At 38.4% G+C, this 27,472-nt stretch overlaps 1 protein-coding gene across 5 annotated transcripts in view; it reads right to left on the bottom strand.

The window, feature by feature from the left end:
- KATNA1 (katanin catalytic subunit A1) overlaps positions 1–24,173 on the bottom strand; it is a 35,133-nt gene extending 10,960 nt beyond the window's left edge. The window contains exons 1-5 of one of the 5 annotated variants that reach the window (XM_060114718.1): positions 23,902–24,160; positions 21,692–21,819; positions 18,093–18,267; positions 16,524–16,681; positions 10,448–10,628 (exon numbers count right to left, since the gene is read on the bottom strand). In XM_060114718.1, the coding sequence (XP_059970701.1) occupies positions 10,448–10,628; positions 16,524–16,681; positions 18,093–18,254 (501 nt within the window). In that variant the 5' untranslated portion in view covers positions 18,255–18,267; positions 21,692–21,819; positions 23,902–24,160. Of the gene's footprint in view, positions 1–10,447; positions 10,629–16,523; positions 16,682–18,092; positions 18,268–21,691; positions 21,836–23,901 lie in introns of those variants that run through there. The other 4 variants (XM_060114720.1, XM_060114719.1, XM_060114717.1 and 1 more) reach the window with 4 other exon arrangements.
- Positions 24,174–27,472: the final 3,299 nt, after the last annotated feature.

Raw genomic sequence — 27,472 nt, 5'->3', positions numbered from 1 at the left:
TTTTTTAAAAAGGTAATGTAATAGTACCAAGTAATAAGGACAGAATCAAAGACTACAAGTCATCCTTCTACATCAACATCAGAGTTTCATACTGAATTTTTATTTTTACATAAAAAGTATGACAACGGCATTAAAGAAGAATAAAAATATTATGCATATGAACTGACAACAGTAAAAATTAATACTGAGATAAATTGTAGTCCCTAGTGAATATTAGACATGTATGGCATTTATCTCCAAGCTTTAGAAGAGATAAGGTTATAGACAGATGGTTTATTTAGCTAAGATTATGGGTCAATCTTTAACACGTACTCAGTCCCCACTGATGCTCTCAAAACATCCCTTTTCACTATTCCCACATCCCTCCAAAAGACACCTCCGTCCTTCGGAGAGATTTCCCCTCCCACCCTCTGTGATGACAGTCATTAGGGCCGCAAGCTGCACACTAAAGCACTCCAAGGCACAACGGTGAACTCACAGGGCACTGCAGGATTTTTCAGATTTTTGAGGGAAATACAAAAACACCTGTTTGAACATTGGGTGAACTACCAGCTTGAGGTAGTTCACAGTTTCTATGTTAAGACTGCTGCATTCCTTTCAATAATCCCATATTTTTTGTGAAGCTGGATTTTTGGCAGTTGCTGTGATAAAACATATACTGGGAAAAATCAATGTGGAAGAGGAATGACAGTGGAATGTCCACTATGACTCCAAGGTCTGAGAAACTGTACAGTGTCCAAAAGGTGTTGCTGGGACATAAAGAGTTGTTTTAAACAAATTTCAAGTGGATGGGTATTCTTTTTGCCCTAGAGGTGCTGTGAAAAAACTGCTGAGACAGTCGTGAATTTTATAAGCCAAGAAAATTTATGGAACCTTATATTGGTGTAAATAATCATTTACTTGGTCTTGTACTAGGATTGTTACCCCAGCTCCAAAATCCATAACATTTTTTTGCCCATAACATGATGATTTCTTTGTCACTGGTGCTGTCTAAAGTCAGTACTAATGTCTAGACTTAACCAATATTTAGGATGTTCAAAGTCTTACACTAGGTGACCAAATGAGTGCCTATCTCACAATTTACATATTTAGTATCCAGTAGGAACATTAAAGATTCAGGGGATGTGTTGTATAACATTTAAAAGAGGAGGTTATCTTTTCTTCTAAGTATTTATGAAGTTGTTATTCATTCACAGATACTAATCTGTTCTGTACGAGCAGCTGCGGGGGATAGAAAGAAGACACTGTTCCTGACTATTAGAAACTTAAACTGCAAGCCCAGGGAAACACAAATATAAGGCACTTTATATCAACAGTTCTCACCTTATTTTCTCCCATAGAACACAGTGCTGAGGGAATGTTTGCAGACAAAGCAAAACAAATTTCAGATAGGCAGAAAGGAGAAACAATACTATAACAGGTCGGCCAAGGGGAGCTATGGAATTTCAAATTTTGACATTTCTAAGGGAAAATACTAACAACTACCAGGAGGTAAAAGAAAGCAGTAGAGAGGTTAAAAAGAATGTAGATTCCTTTTTGGTGCTCAAAATAAATTTGACATAAATTTGACAACTTCGACAAAATGGATCACTATTTGAAAAACACAAACTACCACAACTCAACTATTATGAAAAAGATCATATAAACAGCCCTTCAACTTCTAGGGAAACTGAATTCATAATTTAAAAACTTCCAAAAAAGATATCCAAGCCCAGATGGTTTCATCGGAAAATTTTATCAAACATTTAAACAAGAACTACCAATTCTACACAATCTCTTCCAGAAGACAGAATGAACATTTTTCAATTCATTTTATGAAGCTACTATTACTGTGATACCAAAATCAAAGAGAATTAAAAAAAACAAAACAAAAAATTATAGACCAATATCCCTCCTAAAGATAAATGCAAAAATCCTTAACAAAATATTACCAAATAGAATTCAGTAAGATACAAAGAGAATTATATACCATGACCAAGTGAGGTTTATTCCAAGGATGCAAGGCTAGTTCAAAATTCAAACAATAAATAAATCAATATAATCCATATATTAACAGGCAAAGAAGGAAAACTACATGATCATACAACAGATGCCAAAAAGCATGTGACAGAACTCAACATCCATTAGGGATAAACAGGAATTTCTTCAACTTGGTAAGAAGCACACACAAAAATTCTACAGCTAACATTATATTTAATGATGAAACACTGAATGCTTTCCCCACTAAGATCAGGATGTCCACTTTCATCACACTTATTCAACATAGTGCTAGAAGTTGTAGTCAGTGTAACAGAGCAAGAAAAGGACATATACATATACAAATCCAAAAGGAAGAAATAAAACTGTTCTATTTCAGATGGCATGATGTTTACCCAGAGAATTCCAAGGAATCTACAAAACTTCTCCTAGAATTAATAAATGACTTCAGCAAGATGGCAGGATACTAAATATACATAACAAGTTGGGAAATGCAAATCAACACCTCAGTGAGATAGTAGTTCACACCATTTGGATGGCTATTACAAAACTATTACAAAACTAAAACAAACTAACTAGCTAAAAAAACCACACACAGAAAAGAACAAGTGTTGGCAGGGACTTCCCTGGTGGGTTAAGCGTCTGCCTGCCAATGCAGGGGACACGGATTCGATCCCTGGTCTGGGAAGATCCCACATGCCATGGGGCAACTGAGCCTGCACTCTAGAGCCCACGAGCCACAACTGCTGAGCCCGCGTGCCACAACTACTGAAGCCTGCGCGCCTAGAGCCCATGCTCCACAAGAGAAGCCACCGCAATGAGAAGCCCGCACACCACAACAAGGAGTAACCCCTGCTCACTGCAACTAGAGAAAGCCCGCACACGGCAACGAAGACCCAATGCAGCCATAAACAAACAAACAAACAAACAAATAAATTTATTTTTTAAAAAAAGAAAATAACAAGTGTTGGCAAAGATGTGGAGAAATTGGAACATTGTGCACTGTTAGTAGAAATGTAAAATGATGCAGCCATTGTGGAAACGTTTGGTGATTCCTCAAAAAATTAAAAACAGAATTATACACGAATACTTCTGTATATGAATATATATATATATATATATATATATATATATCTCCAAAAGATTTGAAAGCAGGGTCTTGAAGAGACATTTATATACCCATGACATAGAAGCATTATTTACAATAGCCAAAAGGTGGAAGCAACCAAAGTGTCCTTTGATGGATGACTGGATAAACAAAATATGGTATATACATGCAATGGAATATTAGCCTTAAAAAGGAATGAAATTCTGACACATGCTATCAAATGGATGAACCCTGAAGACATTATGCTAAGTAGAAAAAGCCAGTCACAAAAGAACAAATACTGTATGATTCCACTCATATGAGGTACTTAGAGGAATCAAACTCACAGAGACAGAAAGTAGAATAGTGGTTGCCACGGGCTGTGGGCAGGGGGAAGGAACAGGGAATGTGATTTATATGATTTATAATGAGAAATACATACTTAGTTTTAGTCCTATTCCTGGCATATAACTCCTAAAACCCTTATGATTTCCTAACTGATAAGAGCAATGGAAGCATCTTTTGTTATAATATTCAGTTTTTGTTCCCAGATCCTGAAATAGATCCAGAGCAGTAAAGGTGAAAGAGGTATTTTTTGTTATTCATAACAAGCCCCTTCAACTCAACCTGAGTTTACGTTAATGAGGTGATTTTTGGTTTGTTTGTTTGTTTTGTTTTGTTTGCAGTACGCAGGCCTCTCACCATTGTGGCCTCTCCCATTGCGGAGCACAGGCTCCGGACGCACAGGCTCAGCGGCCATGGCTCACGGGCCCAGCCGCTTCGCAGCATGTGGGATCTTCCCGGACCGGGTCACGAACCCGTGTCCCCTGCATTGGCAGGCGGACTCCCAACCACTGTGCCACCAGGGAAGCCTTAATGAGGTGATTTTTGGAAAGCCCCTATTTAATCACAGGATGGGGACTGTTGTCAGGGGAACCAAACTTGTGATTAGACGGTTGGAACTTACAGTGCTACCACACAACCTCTGGGGAGAAAGAGAGGTTGGAGGTTCAATGAATCACCAATGGCCAGTGATTTAATCCATCATACCCACGTAATGAAGCCTCCATAAAACCCCAAAAGGATAGGGTATGGTGAACATGCGGAGGTGCTAGGAGGGTGGTGTGTCTGGAGAAGGCATGGAAGCTCTGCGTCCCTTCCCACGTACCTTGCCCTGGGCTTCTCTTCCATCTAGCTGTTGCTGAATTGCATCCTTTGTAATAAACTGGTAATCTAGTAAGAAAACTGTTTCCCTGAGTTCTGTGAGCTGCTCTAGAAAATTATCAAACCCAAGGGGGGAGTTTTGGTAACCTGATTTATACCAGTTGGTCAGAAGCACAGGTGACAAGCTGGACTTGCAATTGGCATGTGATGTGGAGGCACCCTGTGCAACTGAACTCTTAACCTGTGGATCTGAGGCCAGTTGAGTTAGACTGTAGGACACACAACTGGTGTCAAAGAATTGCTTGATGTGGAAAAAAAAATCCTACACATTTGGAGTACAGAAGTGTTTTGTAAGTAGCAAGCAGAAAGAAAAATAGAGTTTTCCTTATCAGGGAGTTATTGTTTAACGGGCACAGAGTTTCAGTTTTGCAAAATTAAAAACGTTCTGTGGATGTGGTGATAGTTCCACAACAATGGGAATGTACTCAATTGCACTTTAAGAATTGCATACTTAAAAATGGCTAAAATGGTAAATTTTACATTATACATATTTAAACCACAATTTAAAAGAATTTTTAAAGTCACTTGTATTTCTATATACTAGCAATAAATATGTGGATACTGAAATAAAAAATACAATACCACTGATACAGTCACTTAGAAAAGTGAAATACTTAGGTTTAAAATCTAACAAAATATATGCAAGACCTGTATGCTGAAAACTACACAATGCTGATGAAAGAAATCAAAGATCTAAAGGAGATAACATGTTCATGGATTGGAAGACTCAGTGTAACAAAGATCTCAATTTCCCCCAAACTGATACATAGGTTTAACATAATTCCTATCAAAGTATCAGCAAGATTCTTTGTAGATGTAGAAAAGCTGATTCCAAAATTTACATGAAAAAAAAGGAACTAGAATAGCTAAAATAACTTTGAAAAGGAAGAATAAAATGGGATGAATTAGTCTACCCAATTTCAAGCTTCCTATATACATAACACAGTATATAACTATAGTAACCAAGACTGTGTGGAGTATTGGGTGAGAGACAGATACATGTATCAATGCAATGTAATAGAGAGCCCATAAACAGACCCACACAAATATGCCCAAATAATCTTTGAGCAAGGTGTAAAAAATTTATTTTATTGAAGTATATTTACAATGTTGTATTAATTTCTGCTGTACAGTACAGTGACTCAGTTATATATATATATATATATATATATACACACACACACACACACACACTCTTTTTCATATTTTTTCCATATAGTTTATCACAGGATATTGAATGTAGTTCCCTGTGCTATAACAAACCCTTTTCAACAAATGGTGCTGGAGCAATTGAATATGTATAGGCAAAAAATGAACCTTGACCTAAGTCTCACACGTTACACAAAAATCAACTCAAAATAGATCATGGACTTAGATGTAAAACATAAAATTATAAAACTTTTAAGAAAAAAATAAAAAAATTTTGGGATCTAGGGCTAGGCAAAGAATTATAAACTTGACACCAAAAGCATAATTTATAAAAGGAAATGTTGGACTCTACCAAAATTAAAATCTTTTGCCTTGTGAAAGATCCTGCTAAAACAATGAAAAGACAAGCTACACACTTAAAGAAACTATCTGCAAAATACATATCTGACAAAGGACTAGTCTCTAGACTATATAAAGAGCTCTCAAAACTCAAGACTAAAAAAAAATTCATTTGCATAATGGGCAATAGACTTAAGAGAGACATTTCACTGAAGACACTTGTTTCTGTGCTCTTATTTCCTTTTCTTTAGTCATTTGTACAGCTACTATTTAGAGGAATAGACCAACTCAACATAGAAAGATTGTTAGGATACATTGATAATTGAAAAGAACAGGCTACTTTATGATTCCGGTTACGTTAAAAAAAAAATCACGCAATAGAAAAGGATTAAAAGCATATACCATGAGATTAACAGAACTCTGGGTGGGTAAGAATGAGAGTCTGAGTTTTCTTTTTTCACTTGCTCTATTTTCTGATTTTCTAAGTGAATAGGTAACAAGAGGTTTTTAATAGGAAAAAAATTTATTCATTCTTTATGACTTAATGGCTTTATCTCTTCCATGAAGCTTTCCGACTACTACCAACTCCTTCTAAGAATTCTGCTATTTTTAGTCACTAGCTACCACCAGTTTAGCATCTAATTGTTCTATAATTGTTTGAAATATATTATTCTGATCTCCCCAAATGTAAGTTTCTCAACACTGGGCGTATATTACCAACAAAGACACACTGGCTGAGTTGGGAAGAAAATCTATTCTATACACTTGTTCTTTGGCTGTCAAGTCCTGAGGATTTTAGCACGTAAGTCATGTCTACACTCAGCAAAGACACAGATAAGATCTCCTCTTTTTTTTTTTTTCTTTTGCGGTACGTGGGCCTCTCACTGTTGTGGCCTCTCCCGTTGCGGAGCACAGGCTCCGGACACGTAGGCTCAGTGGCCATGGCTCACGGGCCCAGCCGCTCTGCGGCATGTGGGATCTTCCCGGACCGGGGCACGAACCCGTGTCCCCTGCATCGGCAGGCGGACTCTCAACCACTGTGCCACCAGGGAAGCCCCTAAGATCTCCTCTTAATGTAACTGATTTTATGTTTATTTATTATACTTTGTCCTCTAGCCCTATTCTTGAAACAGTAGAGAATCAAAGGGTGATGGAAACACTATATGTTTTAAACTGAAGGCTAAAATACTTCCATTGGTAAATAAGAACTTATTTTCAAAGTGAGCCTCCTTCTGGGGAATTTATTTTTATCCTACTTTTAACCTAATAATTCTACTTTTGCATTTAGATAAATTAAAGAGCATTTTGAATGTAGTCATCAACCTCTAAGACATTTCATTAAAATTTTAAAAAATGCAATGGTGAAACTGTTTAAGTCAATAGCATATGTAACAAAAATCTCAGTTACCTGGAATGTTTGGGAAATAAAAGCTAACATTTATTGAGCACACACTAGGTAGAAAAAAAAGTTATCTTGGGGCTTCCCTGGTGGCGCAGTGGTTAAGAATCCACCTGCCAATGAAGGGGACACGGGTTCGAGCCCTGGTCCGGGAAGGTTCCACATGCCGCGGAGCAACTAAGCCCATGCGCCACAACTACTGAGCCTGTGCTCTAGAGCCCACGAGCCACAGCTACTGAGCCCGTGTACCTAGAGCCCATGCTCCGCAACAAGAGAAGCCACCGCAATGAGGAAGCCTGCACACCACAACGAAGAGCAGCCCCCGCTCGACGCAACTAGAGAAAGCCTGTGCACAGCAACGAAGACCCAACGCAGCCAAAAATAAATAAATAATTTTTTTTAAAAAAGTAATTTTATTTATCCTACAAAAACTCTATAAGACAGGCGTTAAAGTAATTTAATAATAATAATATATGAGGGGATATATATGAGGGAATAATATATGAGGGGATAAAATTTAGAAAGACCAAGTAGCTTATGGTAATACATTCAGAAACAGCAGGGATGGTGCTTAAATACAAGTCTCCCTGATTCTAAAGCCCATACTCTTAATCACCATGCTATATTTTTGAAAAGCTTTATATCTTCCTGTTTTAACAAGCAAATCATATTAATTCAATTTAATTTATCTTGGACAACTGATTTGCTGATTATAGTACCTCAGGTTCTACACATCATTTCTCAGGGTATAAAAGTATAGATATAAAATGAAAAAGGGATAGGACATTGAGCTCTACAAACCACAGATGGTTAAAAGGCTTACAACCCACACCCTAGATGACAGGCGAGGGCAACCTTGGTATTGATAATACTGCCTAAGGCCAGAGGCATTAGCCACCTTCCGCATATCCTTCCTTGTTTCAGGAACTACAATAGCACTGCTGTTGCTGAAAGTACAGAAATACGGGACTATATAGAACGATGGTGAGAGGGGCCCAAGGGAACTGACTCTCCAGATGTACAAGGGCAAATGACCTCCAGAAATGGGGAGGACGGGGAATAAAGGTGATGCCACAAAATCAAGAACTAAATGCACATCTGTATCTATATCAACAAGGAAGGTTATGTTTAAAGGTGTGGCTTGACTGGTTACTGGATGAGGTTCTCAAGCAGAATTACAAAGTTAGATTGCAAATTTAGGAAAAAGATCTTGAGGTACGGGCTGATATGATGTTTTGAAAAGGACTGAATGGGCAGCACCGGGGGCTTTACATTTGCTACAACCCAGTTTTCACTTTGCCCAGGTGGTGTGGAGGGGTCTTTTTGGTACGACAAGCCCACAAGTGAGCCTGTACTTTACCATTTCATAGACTGGGTATGTGCCTGGGGCAAGGGACTGGGGAGGTGGAAGTAGAGAGGACAGAAACTAGGTTCTCAGAGTCCCATATGCTTCTTACTGTAAGAGAGCACAGGCCCTCAAATAGTAACTGGGACTGGAATCTTGGTTTATAAATCTCATTCCTCACTAATAGGAACCAGGGTTTCCGGGAGAAATGGGGTAAATATACGAAGAGCCTGGAACGTCCTATTTTGCCAGAAAATGAGGAAATGCTCAGAGAATGGTGAGTACGTGTCAAAAAGACAAGATCCAGCTTCAAGGGGCTCCCGCTCCTCAAATTTAAGCATCAAAAGGATAGTAACAGATTTTAATTCACTGAATAAAATAAGAGTCCACCAGCCCATACTGATAAAATTAAATAAAGGGGAAGAGATAGAGCTTTTTCTTACAGTTCAATGTCAAGTAATTAATGTAGAAGAGATACTAGCGTTAGAAAATGATTTTTCAATGATCAGAGGAGCAACTGCTTCAGGCAAGAATCACTGGATGCTAAAGCAAGTAACTGAAACTTTAATGAGAAATACGATATTTATATAACCTCAAAGTATCTCCCCACAAACTACTATAAAGGGAAAAAGAGTAACTGTATAGTGGAGAGACTTGGCAGACACCACCCTAACCAAGTGATCCAATTTATCACAAGTAATAGAACAAATAAACATCCTGTGCCTCCTTATACGATACACTGAGAAGACCAAAACTTCACTTCAGTGGTATTCCTGCCAAAAATGCACAACCTTAAATCTAATCATGAGGAAACATCAGGCAAATCCAAACTGAGGAACATTCTACAAAATAACTCTTAAAAAAGTCAGGCCAAAAAAGATAAAGGCAGAGGAAATGTTCACATTAAAAGAGACTAAAGAGGGCTTCCCTGGTGGAACAGTGGTTAAGAATCGCCTGCCAATCAATGCAGGGGACACGGGTTCGAGCCCCGGTCCAGGAAGGTCCCAGGTGCTGCGGAGCAACTAAGCCCGTGAGCCACAACTACCGAGCCTGCGCCTAGAGCCTGTGCTCCACAACAAGAGAAGCCCGCGCACCGCAACGAAGAGTAGCCCCTGCTCACTGCAACTAGAGAAAACCCGCATGCAACAACGAAGACCCAATGCAGCCAAAAATAAATAAATTTAAAAAAATAAATAAATAAAAATAAAAGAGACTAAAGAAACATGACAACCAAATGCAATGTATGCTTCTATATTGGGTCCTGGCACGGGGGGCGGGAGGAGCTACAAATGACATTATTGGGCTAACTGGCAAAATTTTATAAAGGTCTGTGTATTAGATAACAGTACTGTATCAATGCAAAATTTATGATTTTTGATCACTACATTGTTTTTATGCGAAACAATGTCCTAGTATTTAGGAAATTGACTCTAAAATATCTAAGGGTAAAAGGGCATGACTTCTACAACTTACTCTCAATGCTTCAGGAAAAATAAAGTATATACAGAGAGTAAATGATAAAGCAAAAGGGACATAATATTAATAACTGGTAAAACTGGGTAAAGAATATATGGAAGTTTTTTTTCTCTTTATTTTTTTATACAGCAGGTTCTTATTAGTCATCCATTTTATACACATCAGTGTATACATGTCAATCTCAATCTCCCAATTCATCACACTGGAAGTTCTTTATACCATTCTTGTAACTTGTTTGCAAGTCAGAAATTATATCAAGATAGAAAGTTACAAAAAACAACCAAAATTATTTGTTGAATAGTGAGTAGGAAAAATCCTAGCCTAGGTGGAGTGTGACTATGGTTTTATTATAGTAGCAGATTTAATTACTAAAAATTATTAAAATTTGTACAGTCTTCATTTTTAAGGTTAATAAATAACTTTTTCATTTATGAAAATCAGTAACATTTACCTTTTCCTCTCTTCCTTTATTCTGTTCTTTCTTTTCCCGACAACGAACAGCTTTCCCTCTGTCATTGTGAACACTGTGTGCAGATGGACGGTGAATTCTGACAGTTGTACTTGGACGGTTACTCTGTGGTTTAGGATCACTGTACTGAAACGACTGGCGTTTTCTAGGTCCTGGTGAGGGTCTAGTCAAACACAAGATCATGAAAATCATAATCAACTCTTGGAGTTGGTCCATATATAGATGAACACACATAGTGTGTACATTAGTTTATGAACTAAAGAAGCAAAGGCATAACTGAACACAAGATAAAACTGAATAAACTTGAGGTCACTGAAATCTAAGGTCTAGCATTTAAACTGGACATAGCTATCTGTGGTGCACTATGGTTATATGGTAGAAATAATAGAAGTCACGTGATCATCACCTCTCTTTTAAAAGGAAATAGCTATTGTATAGCAAGGATACATGAAAAATTAGTCTGATTCTTGGAAACTGAAAAGAGAACGATAATCAGAGAAGGGAGTTTTATCGAAAGAGCAAGAACAAAGCACAGGTGTAGAATTCACACTTATGTACTGATATATGTGCAATTTGGTATCATTTTATTTAGAATGTATCACAGTTCTGTTTTAATTAATAAAATTTAATCATTTTCCCATTAAAAAAAACTGACATAAGCACTGGCTATGGACAGTTACAAGAACTCATGTATGGTGCTTTACCTCTATGTAGATCACTTCATCTTTATTTCTGTGGCAGGATTTAGACCTCTCAAATATTTATTAGGCTCCTACTACACTTCTAGACTTGGTTGGGGCCAGTAAAATAAGCAATAAAAAAGGCAGGGGAGTCCTATCCTCAAATACCTCAAGTATAGTTAAGAAGGAAGAAGATACATAAGACTAGGCAAGTATACTAGAAAGTGTGAAAGAATGGCCTCTTGAAGACAAAGTAAATTGGACCTGGAAACACAGAAGTTGACCTAAACAAGATGGTACAATTGCAGACAAGAAAATCAGTGAAGAAAAGCAAAGAAAGCAAGATGAGCTTAATCTATGTAAAGGTTATAAAGATACTAACTGTGAAGACATGGTAAACATTAAGACATGATACTGAACAGATAAGGTGGTTCAGTAGGTAGATCTAAATACTGCCAGTTCAAGGGGCTTGGTTTTTAGCTGACGGCCACTGAAAAGGTTTCAGAAAGATCAGTCTAATAATAAATAAGATACACTGATGAAGGAAACCAAAAAGCAGGGAGATGTTATCAAGGCATGAGATGAGGGCCTAGCTCAGGGAGTAATGATAAAAATCTAAGAGATAGGGCTTCCCTGGTGGCGCAGTGGTTGAGAGTCCGCCTGCCGATGCAGGCGACACGGGTTCGTGCCCCGGTCCGGGAAGATCCCACAAGCCGCGGAGCGGCTGGGCCTGTGAGCCATGGTCGCTGAGCCTGCGCGTCCGGAGCCTGTGCTCCGCAACGGGAGAGGCCACAGCAGTGAGAGGCCCGCGTACTGCCAAAAAAAAAAAAAAAAAATCTAAGAGACACTATGAAAAAAGATACTCTTAGATGTGAAAGGTTGAGAATGAGAATTTGGGAGGATGATAAAGCCAAACCAATATATATGTGAAAGGAATGATGAGGGTTCAATTTTGGATTTAGAAACTTGGATAGCCAAGTAGGGATACTGCTTTAAAATATATATTTATTTTTCCTCTTAAGAAAAATAATATAAAATAGACACTGAATTATAATAAAGTATAAAGAATTTGAAAAAGTCCCCTTAACCCCACTATCCAGAGTTAACCACTTAACATATTAGTTTATTTTCTTATGGTTGCCTTTCATTTAAACAAAATTGGAACCATTAAATACACATATGCTCCTATTTTTCTCTACTCATTATATCATGAGGCATTGCCGGTATTCTTTCCTCTATCATCACCTCATAAATGACTTTTAGTGGCTAGCTGGCAGTCAGTCACATAAAATGTGTCACACTTTATCCACTTCTTTTTTTTTTTTTATTTTGGCCGCGCCTTGTGGCTTGCACAATCTTAGTTCCCTGACCAGGGATGGAACCCATGCTCCCTGCAGTGGAAGCATGGAGTCCTAACCACTGGACCGCCAGGGAATTCCCTTTATCCACTTCTTACTGCTATTCATTTATCTGAAAAATAATTTACTGAACTATTACTACTGACAGGCACTACTCTGCATTTAAAGTAACAAATTTTTTAAAATAACTTTAATGAAAGCCTTTAGTCTCACAGGCTCACATTCAAGTGTGTGTGTGGGCAGAGGGGGTTTCAATGAAGAAATAAACAGTACCTCAGATGATGCTAAATGCTATCTAAGAAAATAAAGAATGGTAGGGTCTACGGAATGATATAGGTAGGGTGATCAGAGATGGCCTTTCTGAGGTGACATTTAAGTAGAGACCTGAAAGAAACAAGAGAACAAGCCATCAAACATCTGAGTTGAAGGAAAGACAAGTGCAGAGAACTGAAGCATTTGTGTTTGACTTGTTCAAGAAGGCTGAGGGAGAGAACTGTAAGAACTTAGGTCACAGAGGTAGCAGAGAACCAGATCTCACAGGGTGGCACTGAGGGACATACAGACAACTTTGGGTTTTATGCAGTGAGATGAGAAGATGTTTGAGGGACATGAGCTGACTTTTAAAAGAATCATACCAAAAAGTTTTATTCTATTTCTAATCTTTCCTCTAAAAGGCTTCAATGAACCTCCTGTACAAACATATTCGTGCACAGCACTAGAATGCTGGATCAGTTAAACCTGTTCTTCAAATGGGATTAAAATTTAGGCAATGTCAAGGTTAGAATCACCAGGAGAGTTGAAAGAATAAGCTCTCTTAATGAGTACAAATTAAGACCAACAGAAAAATAAAGAGTTTTGAGGGATATTCAGTTGAGGAAGCAAGTAGAATAAATTACAGGAAGAAATAGAAAGATGCAGCAAATAAAGTCAAAGAGGAGAACTTTGTAGTTAAATAGTAATCCAGGGCATTTAAACTCAGAGACAGAAAAAAATATTGAAGAAAAGCCAGAAGCAATAAGGAGGGACACTAGGGTTCATCATCATAGACTTTTCAAGACGAAAGACTCATTTAACTCAACTTTCCATTACCCCTAAAAGAGAAACCTCCTGCCTCCACATATCAGATTGTGGCAACCAAGCAGTTCATTAAATTTGAAATCAACTGAATAATCACTGGGCACATCTATTCATTGGAAAGTTCTTACCAGTAATTGATAAAGGAGTTACAGGGTTGTTATAGACTGAATGTTTGTACCCCTCCAAAATTCATTATGTTGAATTCCTAAACTCCAATGTGATCATTTGAAGTAAGAAAGTAATTAAAAGGTAAATAAGATCAAAAGGGTGGGGTCGATCTCGGAATTAGTATCCTTATTAAGAGACACCAGAAAGCTTGCTGTTCCCTCTGCCATGTGAGGACACAGAGAAGAGGAAGTCACTGCTCAGGAAGAGTCCTCACCAGGAACCAAATTGGCTGGCACCTTAGTCTTGGACTTTCTGGCCTTCAGAACTGTGAGAAATAAGTTCCTGTTGCTTAAGCCACCCAGTCTGTGGTATTTTGTTATAGCAGCCAGAGTAGACTAATACAAGGGCCAAATGATGATTCTCCAGAAAGAGGAAAAAAAAAAGAAAGTAGGAGTAAGACATATTCCTAGGTAAAATAAAATAAAAACACAACTTGACTCATCTATTATTAGTTCTACTTTTGAAATTAAGAAAAAGTAATCATAAATGTGGAAAAATATTCACTTTATTTGTAACAACAAAAAAGGGGAGGACTTCCCTGGTGGCGCAGTGGTTGAGAATCCGCCTGCCAATGCAGGGGACACAGGTGTGATCCCTGGTCTGGGAAGGTCCCACATGCCGCAGAGCAACTAGGCCTGTGCGCCACAACTACTGAGCCCGCGTGCCCTAGGGCCCGTTCTCCACAACAACAGAACCACCGCAATGAGAAGCCCACACACCGCAATGAGGAGTAGCCCCCGCTCGCCGCAACTAGAGAAAGCCTGTGTGCAGCAATGAAGACCCAACATGGCCAAAAATAAATAAAATTTAAAAAAAAAGAGGAAACAATGAATAAGAGCATGATTAACTATGTAGGTTATATCCCTCAAAAGAGTAGCAAACAACCCTTTAAAAGCAGCAGAGAATAAGGTCTAAGATGGCTTATAAATTATCAACATTTACAATATGAAGAGCAAATTACTTAACCTATCTAAGCTTAAGTGTCCTTATCAGAAATTGGGGCTAAAAGTTTAGTACCTACCTTCTAAAACTGTTTTGAGAATTAAATAATATATGTAATATATGTAAAGCAATTAACACGGTATTTGGTAAGTGTATGACAATTGTTGTCTACTTTTAGGATTTTTTAAACAAACAGGGTACAAGGTTCTATATTATGGATATAGCACAACTACAACTATGAAAATAAACAATGCATAAAAGACTAGAAGTTGCACTAGGATGACTCTATGATTTCCCCCCTACTTTTATGCATTTTCCTATTTTTCTTTAATGAGCCTATTGCTGTACCTTTTTTTTTATTTTTAGTGAATTCTAAAATAAAACAGAAAATATACGTAAAAGTACTTAGAGTAGGGGTAAAATTTAGTAAATATTCAGAAGGTATCAGAGTCAATAACAGAACATTAGTACTTTTACCTGGAGCTGAAGAAAATCAAAGTGGCTAAGAAACAATCAATACCCATCAGTTAATTTTAAACTGGAGGGGGAACACTTTGGTATGGTACTTCTCGAAGTGTGATCCATTGACCACCTGTATCAGAATCACCTGAAGACTTCTGGGTTCCACCTGCTATTACACCAGATTCTCTGGGAGTGAAGCCCCGGAATCCACATTCTGAATGAGTATACCAGGAGATCTTTATGTATGCTAGAGTTTGGGAATGACTGGTATGGCAGAGTGCCAGCTTTGTAATCAAACATATCTGGGTTCGAATCCTAGCTCCACCAGTTATTACCTCTGTGATAATGGGAAAAAGTTACTTAACTTCCCTCTACCTCAGCTATCTTACCTGAAACACAGAGAAAATATGACTTATTTGGAAGGCTTATTGTAAGAAATAAATAAAGTAACATGTGTATCCTATATTAGTGCTCAGAACTCTGTGAGCACTCAATATCTAGCACCTATCATAAAATACAATTGAGGATGAACAGTTATAATGATAGAATCTTAAACACCTGAAAAACACCTGAGCAATGTTTTAATGCAAGGTTCTCAAACTGGTTAAGGGACAAAGAACCTGAAAGTCAGTGTTTTTTGTACGATGCTATTTTACACTAATGTATTTAAACCCACAATATAAACTAGGAAATCTATTATGTGAGTAAAATGGATAAATGACACCCACTTGCACACTCATCAGTTAAAAATTATGTAGTGGAACTAAGCATAATTGGCTCTTTTGCATTTCAGTAAATATCAACTTTCACTAATTGTTCATTTGCTGGCACCAGGTAATAGGAAACTGGGGATAAAAATACCAAAGAAAAACCTATAATTGAGAACATTTTATCTTTTCTTTTTTTCTGTGAACTAAAAAGCCCATTTTTAAATTTTAGCAGCAGTATAGCTTGATAGATAGCAGTATTCTGTGATAGCTTTTTGAGAACCACTGTTTTAGTCTAATTCCCTCACTTTACATAACAAAAAGCTGAGCTCTAGAGAGGTTACATGATTTTCCCAGAGCTACAAATAATGATACAGACCTAGAGCCCAGATATTTCAATCTCCATCCCCATGTTCCTTCCATAAGGTAACAGTGCCTACACTACTTTAAGCTCATTCACAAAAGCATATTTTTGGTCTATGTCTACCTAAATTTAATTTACTGAAATGAGGCAGTTACATGATATACAATTTAAGAGTTACAAAAGGTATTCAGTAAAAAACCCTCTCCCGTTCCCATCTCTCAGTCTCCAGTTCTCTTCCTAGGTAGAACCAATGCTATCAGTTTTCTGTGCCAGTGTGTTTCTTAAAGGGTCTCCACTTACCTTCGTTCAACAGGTACAGGCAGGGACCAGACTTCTCCCTCGGACGCTGGAAGCTCATGCTGTGCAGCTTTTAATGGAGTGCTGTCTAGTTTAAAGCTTTCTAGTGTTTTCATGATATCCTTAACGTGTTTAGCTTCCACATTTATTTCCTGCCAAACCTGATTTCAAAGGAGAATATGGCTCTTTAAATTTCTATAACTAATAAATCACTGCCAAGATTAAGTCAGGCCATTTAGTAAAGATGTCAGAAGCCTCCATTTTGACATCAGATATCCAGGAAACCATACCAAAATATTCTGTTGAAATTTTAATAATGGTTCATGAGTTCTTTATTTCTAATTGCAAAATTAATTCTGATAAAATGAATTAAGTATCCTGGCTAATTAAGCCATCATGACTGACTTACGGTTCGTATTCAAAGTGCATAACAAATTTAAAAGTTAGCTGTAACTTCAAAGTTTGGTAAAAACAATACTTTTCCAAGTTGCGCTTTAATGGTTCTTATGCTACTTAATTGACTTTAAAAATGCTGATCAGAATCCACTAATTTCATAACTAATGGACTGCATCCCACAGTTTGAAAAATAAAGCTTCGGAGGATAAATGGCTCAATCCACACACAACCAATATATTTTTTTTAAAAGCAGTCTTGACTCAATTTTAAAACTATATATATATATATATATATATATACACACACACACACACACACACACACACACATATATATATATGAAATACTGAAATGAAGTTAGTAATATTTGGCTTTAAAACTAAATGATTTAAATATCCTTATAAAAAAGCTTAGACTTTTTAAGTAAAAGCTGCTGGCCTAAGAACAAAAGGTCTTAAAAGTCTTTCAGTGACAAATTTAAGACTCTTCATGAAATAAAGTGTTTTCCCCTTCTAATGTAAAATATGCAGAGGCAGACTTAAGGAAAGAGGTTAAGTTCAAAGAGGTAGAATATTTTTCTCTTTTAAAGAAATTTAGGACAAATATGGAATACTATGAAAAAAGCAGTTTAGTAGTATCTGAGGGATAATACTCTACCTAGAAGACCAGCACAAAAAGACTATTAATTTCTATAATATTTCTCTCCTGTGACATTGTTGAACCATATTATAAATGCCATATTCAACTGGACCTGTTTATAGTTTCTACCTATAAACTTTTACTGGTCCTCAGTGACTAAAGTTCGTCACGTGGGATGCAAATATGGTCTGCTTTATGATGTTCTATAGAGAATTTGGTACTTGTGAGATTCAGGTGTCACCTGCAGTTTCAACAATGGCTTAATAAAGTCAATTCTAATTTTACCAGGTAAAAATGTGATCTAGAAAAAAATTTCAAAACCATTACTATTAGATTCCAAAAATTAGAATAACTGAGTAGAACTCATCATACTGATGATGGAGAATATGGACTAATATAATAATCAAGTTTTAAGAAACATTATATACAAATCCATGTAATAAATTATACACTCTTAATGTAAAGCTTCAAAAGCACTACCTATTTACATCTGAGTATTTTAAACAATTAAAACAAACATCAGTCAAGTTTCTTACCTGTTGCCATTTCTGCTGGAGGTATGTATCTTTGACTGAGTATAGATACTTGTTCATTTGATCAAGAACTCCCTGATAATAGACCATTGCAGAGTCATAATTTCCCAGCAATGCATATTCACGGGCCAATTTTACATTCTCACTAATCATAAGAAGACTCATGCTCAATTATAAGCTAAAAAAGAAAGAAACATTTAATATTACCTCTTAAAAATAAGTACTACAAAGAGTTTTTTAAAAGTATACTTTCCAAGGATCTCTGAAGACACTCACAATGTACTTTTTCCATCTCTATACATTTGTTCATGCTCATTTCCACTCCTTCAAAGAAATTCCTCAGTTCCCACAGTCAAACCCTACCTATGTGTCAAAACCCCACTCAGATGGCAATTCTCCCAGTATGTCAACCTTCCGAACTTCCCAGTTCAAAATAAGCCCTCCCCCTTCTAAAGTCCCCTGGCTCTTTACTGGGGCCTTCATCTCAAGGCACTTGTCTACCTTGAATCTCTAAGTTCTTTTAGAGCAGGATTTACAGAGGAAAGGTCTGAGATGGTAACTTCAGTGCGTGACATACAAGTCTTGCTAAACATCTGCAGAACAAATGCAGAATGTTAGATCATTGTTTGGAGGGCACTGTGACAGCAGAAAACACACGTGTTTTGAGGTTAGAAGAATCTCGGTTAGAACTGTAATTCCGCCACCTTTGTCAAGTCCCTTCACTTTAATGAGCCTTAGTTTTTAAATCTGTAATTGGGATAGTAACTATTTCCAAGAGTTGCACTAGAAGGAATAAATGGCTATTTAGAGTCCCTACCATAGTACTTGGCAAAGAATAGGTCTTCAATAAATGCTAAGTGCATCTTCCCTGAAACTTTCCATATACAAGGACTAAGCATAGTCTTAGTGGATATATGGATATGGGGTTTTTATAGGTGGGATTTTACCTACCCTCTAGACAGAAGCTAATTCCAATCACATAAAAATTGGCCCAGGAAACAAGGGGAAAACTGATCAACTTTTTATGCGGTGAGAATCACCTCAATTTCAAAACTAATTAAGAGCAATAAAAAGTCTATTTCACTTATGAGCATGATGTGGTAATCTTAAATAAAAGATTAGCTAACTAAAAAAAAGAAAAAAAAAAGATTAGCTAACTAACAATGTATCAGCGCGTACACACACACACACACACACACACACACTCCATGACCAGAAGGTTTATCCCAGGAATGCAATTATAATCTACGTGTAGAAAATCCATCCTTGTAATTCCTCATACTAACGGACAAAAGAACTTCATATAAAAATGGGTAGCAGGCTTCCCTGGTGGCGCAGTCGTTGAGAATCTGCTTGCTAATGCAGGGGACACGGGTTCGAGCCCTGGTCTGGGAAGATCCCACATACCGCGGAGCAACTGAGCCCGTGCACCACAATTACTGAGCCTGCGCGTCTGGAGCCTGTGCTCCGCAACAAGAGAGGCCACGATATTGAGAGGCCCCGCGCACCGCGATGAAGAGTGGCCCCCACTTGCCGCAACTGGAGAAAGCCCTCACACAGAAACGAAGACCCAACACAGCCATAAATAAATAAATAAAATTAAATTTAAAAAGGGTAGCACATAAAGGCGTAAAGCATAATTCATGGAAGGGAAAACCCAAATGGTTAACAAGTACAGATACTAGTAATAGAAGAATGCAATGAGAGACCCCTTTTACATTTACCAGATTAAAAAAATTAATAAATCCAATAATACTAAGTATTGGCAATTATTTGGGAAAAAGGACATTCTCACATAAAATGTGTGGGCATAAACTGGTATAATCATTTTGGAGAGCAATCTGGCAGTACTTAGAGAAATTATGTATGCATATATCCTATGACCTTGCAACCCTACTTTTCTGTAAATATTCCAGAGGAAATTTCACACAGACCCACAAAGGGACTTGTTTTTGGATGTTAACGACAGAACTGTTTGAGAAATCAATAGTTGGAGGTAATCTATCTATTCCCTGCTAAGAAAATAGGTAAGGAAATATGGTGGATGCACCCTATAGAGAATACTACGTAGCAGATGGAAGCAATGAACAAAATTTGCAAATAGCAACATGGACAGATCATCAAAATACAGGGTTGGGTGTAAAAAAAACTTGGACATAGAACAAGGTCTAAATGCCAAGATCATTTTATAAACTTAAAATTATGCTATATTTATTGGGTTGGCCAAAAAGTTTGTTCGGGTTTTTCCGTAATATGTCATGGAACCTGTACGAACTTTTTGGCCAACCCAATATATATGGTGAATAAAACACTCTTTTTTAAAGGACACATACACACCTAAGAACATATATTAAATATATTACAGTGTCTGTGGAGGGTGAGATAGGGAAATATGAATGAAGAAAGAGGATGAAGGGTAGGGGAGTAACCAAAAATAAATACAACAAAAGAAGGGCCTTATATCCATCAATAATCACAGAGAGCCTGTAAGGTGGCTCTCAATGACCTCTCTGCTTCCTGGTGTCCATACCCTTGTGTAATCATCTCCCCTTGAATGTGAGCTTGTAACAAACAGAATATACAAAAATAATGGAACATCATTTCTGAGATTAGACTGGGACTTCCACCTTGCTTACTGTCTTTTGCTCTCTCGTTGGACTACTCTAAGGGAAAACCAGCTACCATGTTGTGAGTTGCCCAGTGCAGAGGCTCACATGGCAAAGAACTGATGGAGGGAGGCCCAAGGGCAACAGCCAGTGAGGAACTGAGGCCCCCAGTCCAACAGACCAGAGGAACTGAATCCTGCCAACAACCATGTGAGGGAGGCAGGAAGTTGGATCCTCCCTCAGCTGACCCTTGAGATAAATGCAGCCCTGACTGATACCCTGACTACAGCCTGTGCGAGGCCCTGAATCAGAAGCACCTAGCCAAGCTATGCCCAGAGCCTGACCAAAGAAACCGTGAGACAATAAATGTTTGTTGTTTTAAGCCATTAAGTTTTTGGGTAATTTGTTATGAAGCAATACAGCTATGAACTGAGGTCTATAAGTAATTCAAGACTGAGCATCTGGGGTCCAAAAGAAAAGGAAAAAAAATCCCATGACTGAAAAGCATGACCACTGATAATATTCCATCTTAATAAGAGCTCTGTGGTCAGACACCATGGCTCTCTGTTATTTTATGGATATATCCCCAGCACCTAGAACCATGCTTCCTTTCACACAGCAGATACTCAGTAAATCTTTGAATGAATGAATACTGTCCGGTTTTGTCTAACTACTACGATTTCTTACTTTTGTCCAGTTTCTGACCCTCAGCACTCTCACAATGCTTGATCCTCAACTCATCCCTACCAGAACTGTGCGACTGCTTTTGCTCTGAAGCTATATATGCCCTACAGTGACACCTAGTCTGAGCAATAATGTTATACGGGTACAGCTGGAGCTGGCTGCTGGCAGTATATCGCTAATCTGGATAAGCATAGATAGCAAGACTCTAACGTCTTTTCCTTCTCTCTCTCTTTTCCTTAACAGACTCCCTCCAGATCTTTCTTCCCTTCCCCCAACTAAAAAAAAAAAAAAAAATCCAAATTAAGTTGTTACTTATATATAGGTTGTTCTTTTGTATTTCTGAGGGCCAGGGCTCAATGTTCCAAAATTCACAGAAGTCACTCCAGGCCTTCTTTGACGGTTCCGTGTCCTGGATACTTCTTTCTAGTCAGATAAAATTCCTGGGGAGCCAATGAATCGACATTTTCTAACAAACAAATGTAAAGTCAATCCAAGGCCACATTAAAAATGACCTGAAAAATTCTTGGTTATCAAAGAAATGATGTGTTTACCGAAAATGTATCAAAATACCATGCAATGAATAAATGTTAGACAAAAAACAAATTTTCCTATTCTTTTAGTATCAGACATTCTTCTTCTGAAATGAACGTCAACACTGTAAAATTATGAGATTCTTCAATTTTCAAGAATATATCCTTATCATTGCCAAAATTACACTTTAGGAAGACAGAATTTGGGTCTACCTGACACAATATCTGGCAGTACTTGAAGAAATGAATATATGTGAAGAAAAGCCTGTAGACCAAATTTTAACCACAGTGAACTGTAAACACTACCTATTGGTTCAATTAGTAGAACAAAAATGAGATTATAAAATTATAAAAAATGAGACTGTCCAAAAACACAGACTGTTGGTTTTTAAAGAGATTATTAAAGAGAAAAATAAACATAAGCATAGGTGATGCATGCTTTATCTCACAGCAACCTTTTCCTTTACATGATCCTTCCTATCAGAACCATCCTTTTGCTTAAGTGTACTGAGTATTTATTTATCTTAATGAGTAAATTCATTTATTTAAACTAAGTAAGATGCAACATGAAATTTTAATTCAAATAACAGTCAAAATTTTTTTAAACACTAAAAACTCAATATTACAGCAAAATTTCTAGCAAACTTAATGTGATGTTGTGTGGTCCACAAAGAGTATCTTTTTAAGCAAACAGCTAAAAAACAAACAATCCAGAACTATTGTTGTAAACAGAAATTCAACATTGTTTTTAATACAGTAAATTCTACAAGATTCTCTAATCCTTAGTATTTGTCAGAATTGTGATACCAGTTTCAAAATAAGATGCAGAATCCGTTGTAGACTATATAATATGCCTAATACTGAATCTATAAAATGTAAAAAGGTCTTGAATAACCAATGCCATAAAGTAGCTTTATATAGCTTTTCACAGTCTAAGAATGTTGGAAAGTCGATTGGTACTGCCTTTTTTTTTTTTAAGATATGAAACAAGTCACAAGTTATTAATACTAATACAAGACAAAGAGTTTTGCCACTATTTCTTTGTGTGAGAACTCACTGATTACAAAAACCATCTCCTTTGGGAAAAAAAATAAGGCTGCACACTGAGATATTTAGGCCTGTATGAACATCACAAGAATCTTTCGATACCTTGGTGCTCTAGCATTGTGACTATGGGGCAAAGATTTATCGCACACATTCTAAAACGTTAGGAATGTCCTCAGCAGTATCTAAAGGTCTGATTTCAAAGAGGAAGACAAATGAGTGCTTTCAAGAGAGCAGCAATGTTAGTAACTGATATAAATGTTAGTGACTGATATAAAAATGGCACTTCGCAGTTAAAAGAGAAAATTATTTTTGAGTAAATAAGGGCCTGAGACTATCCACTGCAAAGCATTAAGGATCCACGTTCATCGCTAACTTCATCACCATATAATATACAGTATGAAACAAAGTTTCGAGGGATACGTTTTGTAAAAGGTACCAACTCTAAACAAAAAGGTCCATAGCCTCCCAGAGAACGCCTGGCTACAGAATAAACTAAATAAGAAAGAACATCCTCAACAATAGCACACCTACCTAACAAAACATAAGAAAGGAAGCTGCATCCCCAAAGTCAAGGCTTTTGGTGTTTTTTTTTAGGGTAGAGGGTTTCGGGCGGGGGCGTGGACGAATTTGGGAGAGGACCCGTCAAAAAAGCGAGGAAATAAAAACAGGTTGTCTCGGCCGGAGACTTCTCTAAGGAGACAGGCCTAGAGTGGGATCGGCAGGAGCCCCCAGAAGTCTCTGTCCGGACAGGACTCCTCCGGTAGGGGGACCGTCACCCGAGCCACAGGTGTCAGCGACAACAGCAAGGACCTAGGACCTCGGCACAGGCACCGGCAAGTTCACAGCCGAATGCGCAGCGGGATCGCATCACAGGCTCCCGAATCCCTCGCCGACCCGGCCACATGGGTCGGGGATTCCCAGGAGACCTAGAGAGCCAACACTCACCTGTGTCTCCGAGGCTCCTCAGGAAACCGCCCAGCGGCAGGCGGAGCGGGAGGGCCGAGCGGGGCTCCGGGCAGCGAGGAAGGAGGGCCTGCCCTGTCCTGCCCCAACCACCCTGTTTTGTGCTCACGGACCCAGCACTGCCTGGTCCAACCGTCACCAGCCTCAGGGCGCTGCTTCCACTCACCGAGAATTTGAAGGCAAACCCGCCAGTTTCACTTCCGGTGCTGGGGAGAACCCCGGTAATTCCGGCGCAAGCTGGGCTACGCCCCGGGAGCGAGGACGCCGTGCGTCGTGCGCGCGCCGTGCGTCGGTTGGGCGGGGTCGACGGAGGTGGGGCGGGGCCGACGGAGGTGGGGCGGGGCCGACGGGGGCGCGCCTGCGCAGTCCCGCGCCAAGCCTCCCGCGCGGACTGGGCAGGGGCGGGTAGTAATGACTCAAATTAGAGCTTCCTCACTTTTCCTCCCTCTTGATTTTCATCACTCTCTTCACAGGTTAGGAGGTCAGAGTGTCTATTTTACAGGTGAGTTTCAAGGGTCAAACAATTCGTTTGTGACAAATACTGTTTTAGAACCAAATACTCAGAATTTGGCTGAGGCGCTTGTCACGACATAACATGAATAAAATAGAGAATGGGTAAACAAAGGTATTTGGACACAATGATGGTGGAATTTTATATTCTTGATTTTTTTGGTCAACGTTTTAATGCAACCAGACAATAAAATTATGTTCCACGATGTACAGAAACACACGTACTCGACAGTACTAGTGGCCATGCTTCCTCCAGGATCTCCATCCTCTACTTCCACCTAAGGTGGCATAGAGGGATTTAAGACACGTTATCCTCTAGGAATGCATGGTAATTAAAATTCTGATTTTAAAACATCCCATTAATTTAACACAGACTTATATAAAGGCAATTCAAGGAAAATACAACCATTCAGTCCACAGATGTTTATTAAGCAACTAATACATGCCAGACAGCATTGTAGGCATTGGGTAAACAGTGGTCAACAAAATAGAATGTTTCATGAAGCTTAAAGTCTTGTAAAATTCTCAACTAAGTAGAAAATAATAGTTTCGCTATGATGGATTTGAACTCTATTGTAATGTAAAGTATAATTAGTATAGGAAAGTATAATTAGTATAGCTTTTTGAAATGAAAAAACAATTCAGGGAGGTACAGGTTAATTACCCTAGTTAGACTGAATCAACCTTCATTATTTATATGAGTGAAAAGGTATGTTGAATTATAAAGGCAATTTATAGTCTAAAAACTTCTCAAAGGGCATAAAATGAATACATATTATATGACTCCATTTATATGAAATTCTAGAACAGGCAAAAGTAGTCTGCAGTAACAGAAAGGTGGTCAGTGTTTGCTTGAGGCTGGATTGGGGGCTGGGAGAAGTGAGGGGAAGGACTAGACTGCAGGAAGGCATGAGGAAATGTTTTGAGGTTGATGGAAATGTTCTATATCTCAATTAGAGTAATGGTTAAGCAGGTGTATATGTTTATTAAAACACTGAACAATGCACATAAAATGGATGCATTTTATTGTACATAATTTATACCTCAATGAAGTTAATTTTTTTTTTTTTTTTTTTGGCGGTACGCGGGCCTCTCACTGTTGTGGCCTCTCCTGTTGCGGAGCACAGGCTCCGGACGCGCAGGCTCAGCGGTCATGGCTCATGGGCCCAGCCGCTCCGCGGCATGTGGGATCTTCCCGGACCGGGGCACGAACCCGTGTCTCCTGCATTAGCAGGCGGACTCTCAACCATTGTGCCACCAGGGAAGCCCTGAAGTTAATTTTTAAAATTAAAAAACAAAAAACCTCCAAACAGTGGCTTACATTTACTACTTCTGTTTCTTCAGTAGTTGTACTAGTCTAGTAAGACTAGGGTACCCTGTAGTAACCTCTCTAAATTGAAGGGGTTTCAAACGCCAGGAATTTTTTTTCTCGTTTACTCTATATGTTCATGGTAGAGTGGATGCAGGCACTGGGACCCTGGACAGTGGAAAAAAGAAAATGCGGTAACTTTCATGACTTCTGCCTGGATATGAGACCTGCCACTTCTGTCCACATTTCATTGGCCAGAGCAAGTCATGTGGCCAAGCCTGATTTCAAAGAGATGGAACATTGAGTTCTACAGTGTGCCCTGAAGGAAAAACAGAATATTTGTGTACCGCCCTCATGACTACTACACTAGTCGTTTCTTCTTTTACAGTGTGGCTTCTACAATCACCATCCCTCTAAAATGATTGTGTCCAAACTGGGACTCCGAAAAATTGGAGATTATTTTTTCTGGTGAATGGTGACAGTAATTTGGCAGGATCATAGGACACATACCGGGAAGTTAATGAAAAGTAGGTAAAAGGTAGGTGCCAGTAAAGAGTTTAAATTTTGTTCAATAGCCGCAAAGGAGCCATTGAAGGTATTCAGATGAAGGCATAATTTAGATAGGAAATAGGAAGATTGATTTGGTAACTGTGAGTAGAAGGGTTTGGAGGGGAGAGAGAATAGATTGGGCGACTCTTGCAAGAAGTGTTGTGACTCCTGGAATTACACAGGAGGGAATGACATGCAGACCATTTCTCGACATTATGTATTTGCTGTCTCTCTTGCCCCAGGAGGTAAACTTTAATGAAGTTAGATACTTCTTCCATTTGACTAGGGCAATGTCTAGCCTATTGCAGACATTAATTAGATATTTGTAGAATAAATACATTAAATCAGTAAAAAATAGAATTTGGAGACACTTTTTACATTTCATCAGAGAAATCTAAAAGGATTTTCAGGACTAGTTTCACTCACCTTGTTTATTGCAACTGGCAGTCCTCCTCTACCTCCTTCAAAAATTTGAGCCATCTCTTGGGATACAGAGTATGTATAAGACTAGAAAATTCTAACCATGATTAAGAATCTGCTAAAAAAAAAAAAAAAAAAAAAAAGAAGAGGGAGTTCTTTGGTGGCCTAGTGCTTAGGATTCCAGGTTTTCACTGCTGTGGCCCAGGTTAAGTCCCTGGTCGGGGAACTGAGATCCTGCAAGCCACGGATCAGAATCTGCTGAATTTTTAGATTATGTCACAGTATTTGCAGCAACAAACTGAGCCAGAGCCCCAGTGCTGTTCACTAACCTTATGCACATTCTTCCTAAATAATAGCTTCCATCACAGACCTGCTACTCCCCCAGATTGCTGAATGCCATAGGAAAAAAAAAGATCACACCACCTTGAAGATTGATGCACCACAACTGCATGATGCCTAACCCACCTGAAACATATTTTTCTGCATGTCCCACCTCAGTTCTCTCTCTTACTCTTCACATTAGTTATTTCAGACTTTCACCACTGTCCTCATGCCAGCCACATACCCCTTTCTGCCCTTTCAGCAAATCACTATGTCTCCACCTTCAGAGAAAATAGAAGCTATCAGGTTGAAATTCCCTCAACTTGCTCAGTGAGGCAGAGACTGCCATCTGCCCACCAAATACACATTTTCCTTGGTAACAGAACCTAGCTTGATTAAATTGGGCTGCTTGGAATAAGGACTACCTTTTCCAGACTCTCATGC

This window comes from Mesoplodon densirostris, chromosome 12, assembly GCF_025265405.1.
Source record: "Mesoplodon densirostris isolate mMesDen1 chromosome 12, mMesDen1 primary haplotype, whole genome shotgun sequence".
NCBI lineage: Eukaryota > Metazoa > Chordata > Mammalia > Artiodactyla > Ziphiidae > Mesoplodon > Mesoplodon densirostris.
This window is presented reverse-complemented; position numbering and strand designations above follow the sequence as displayed.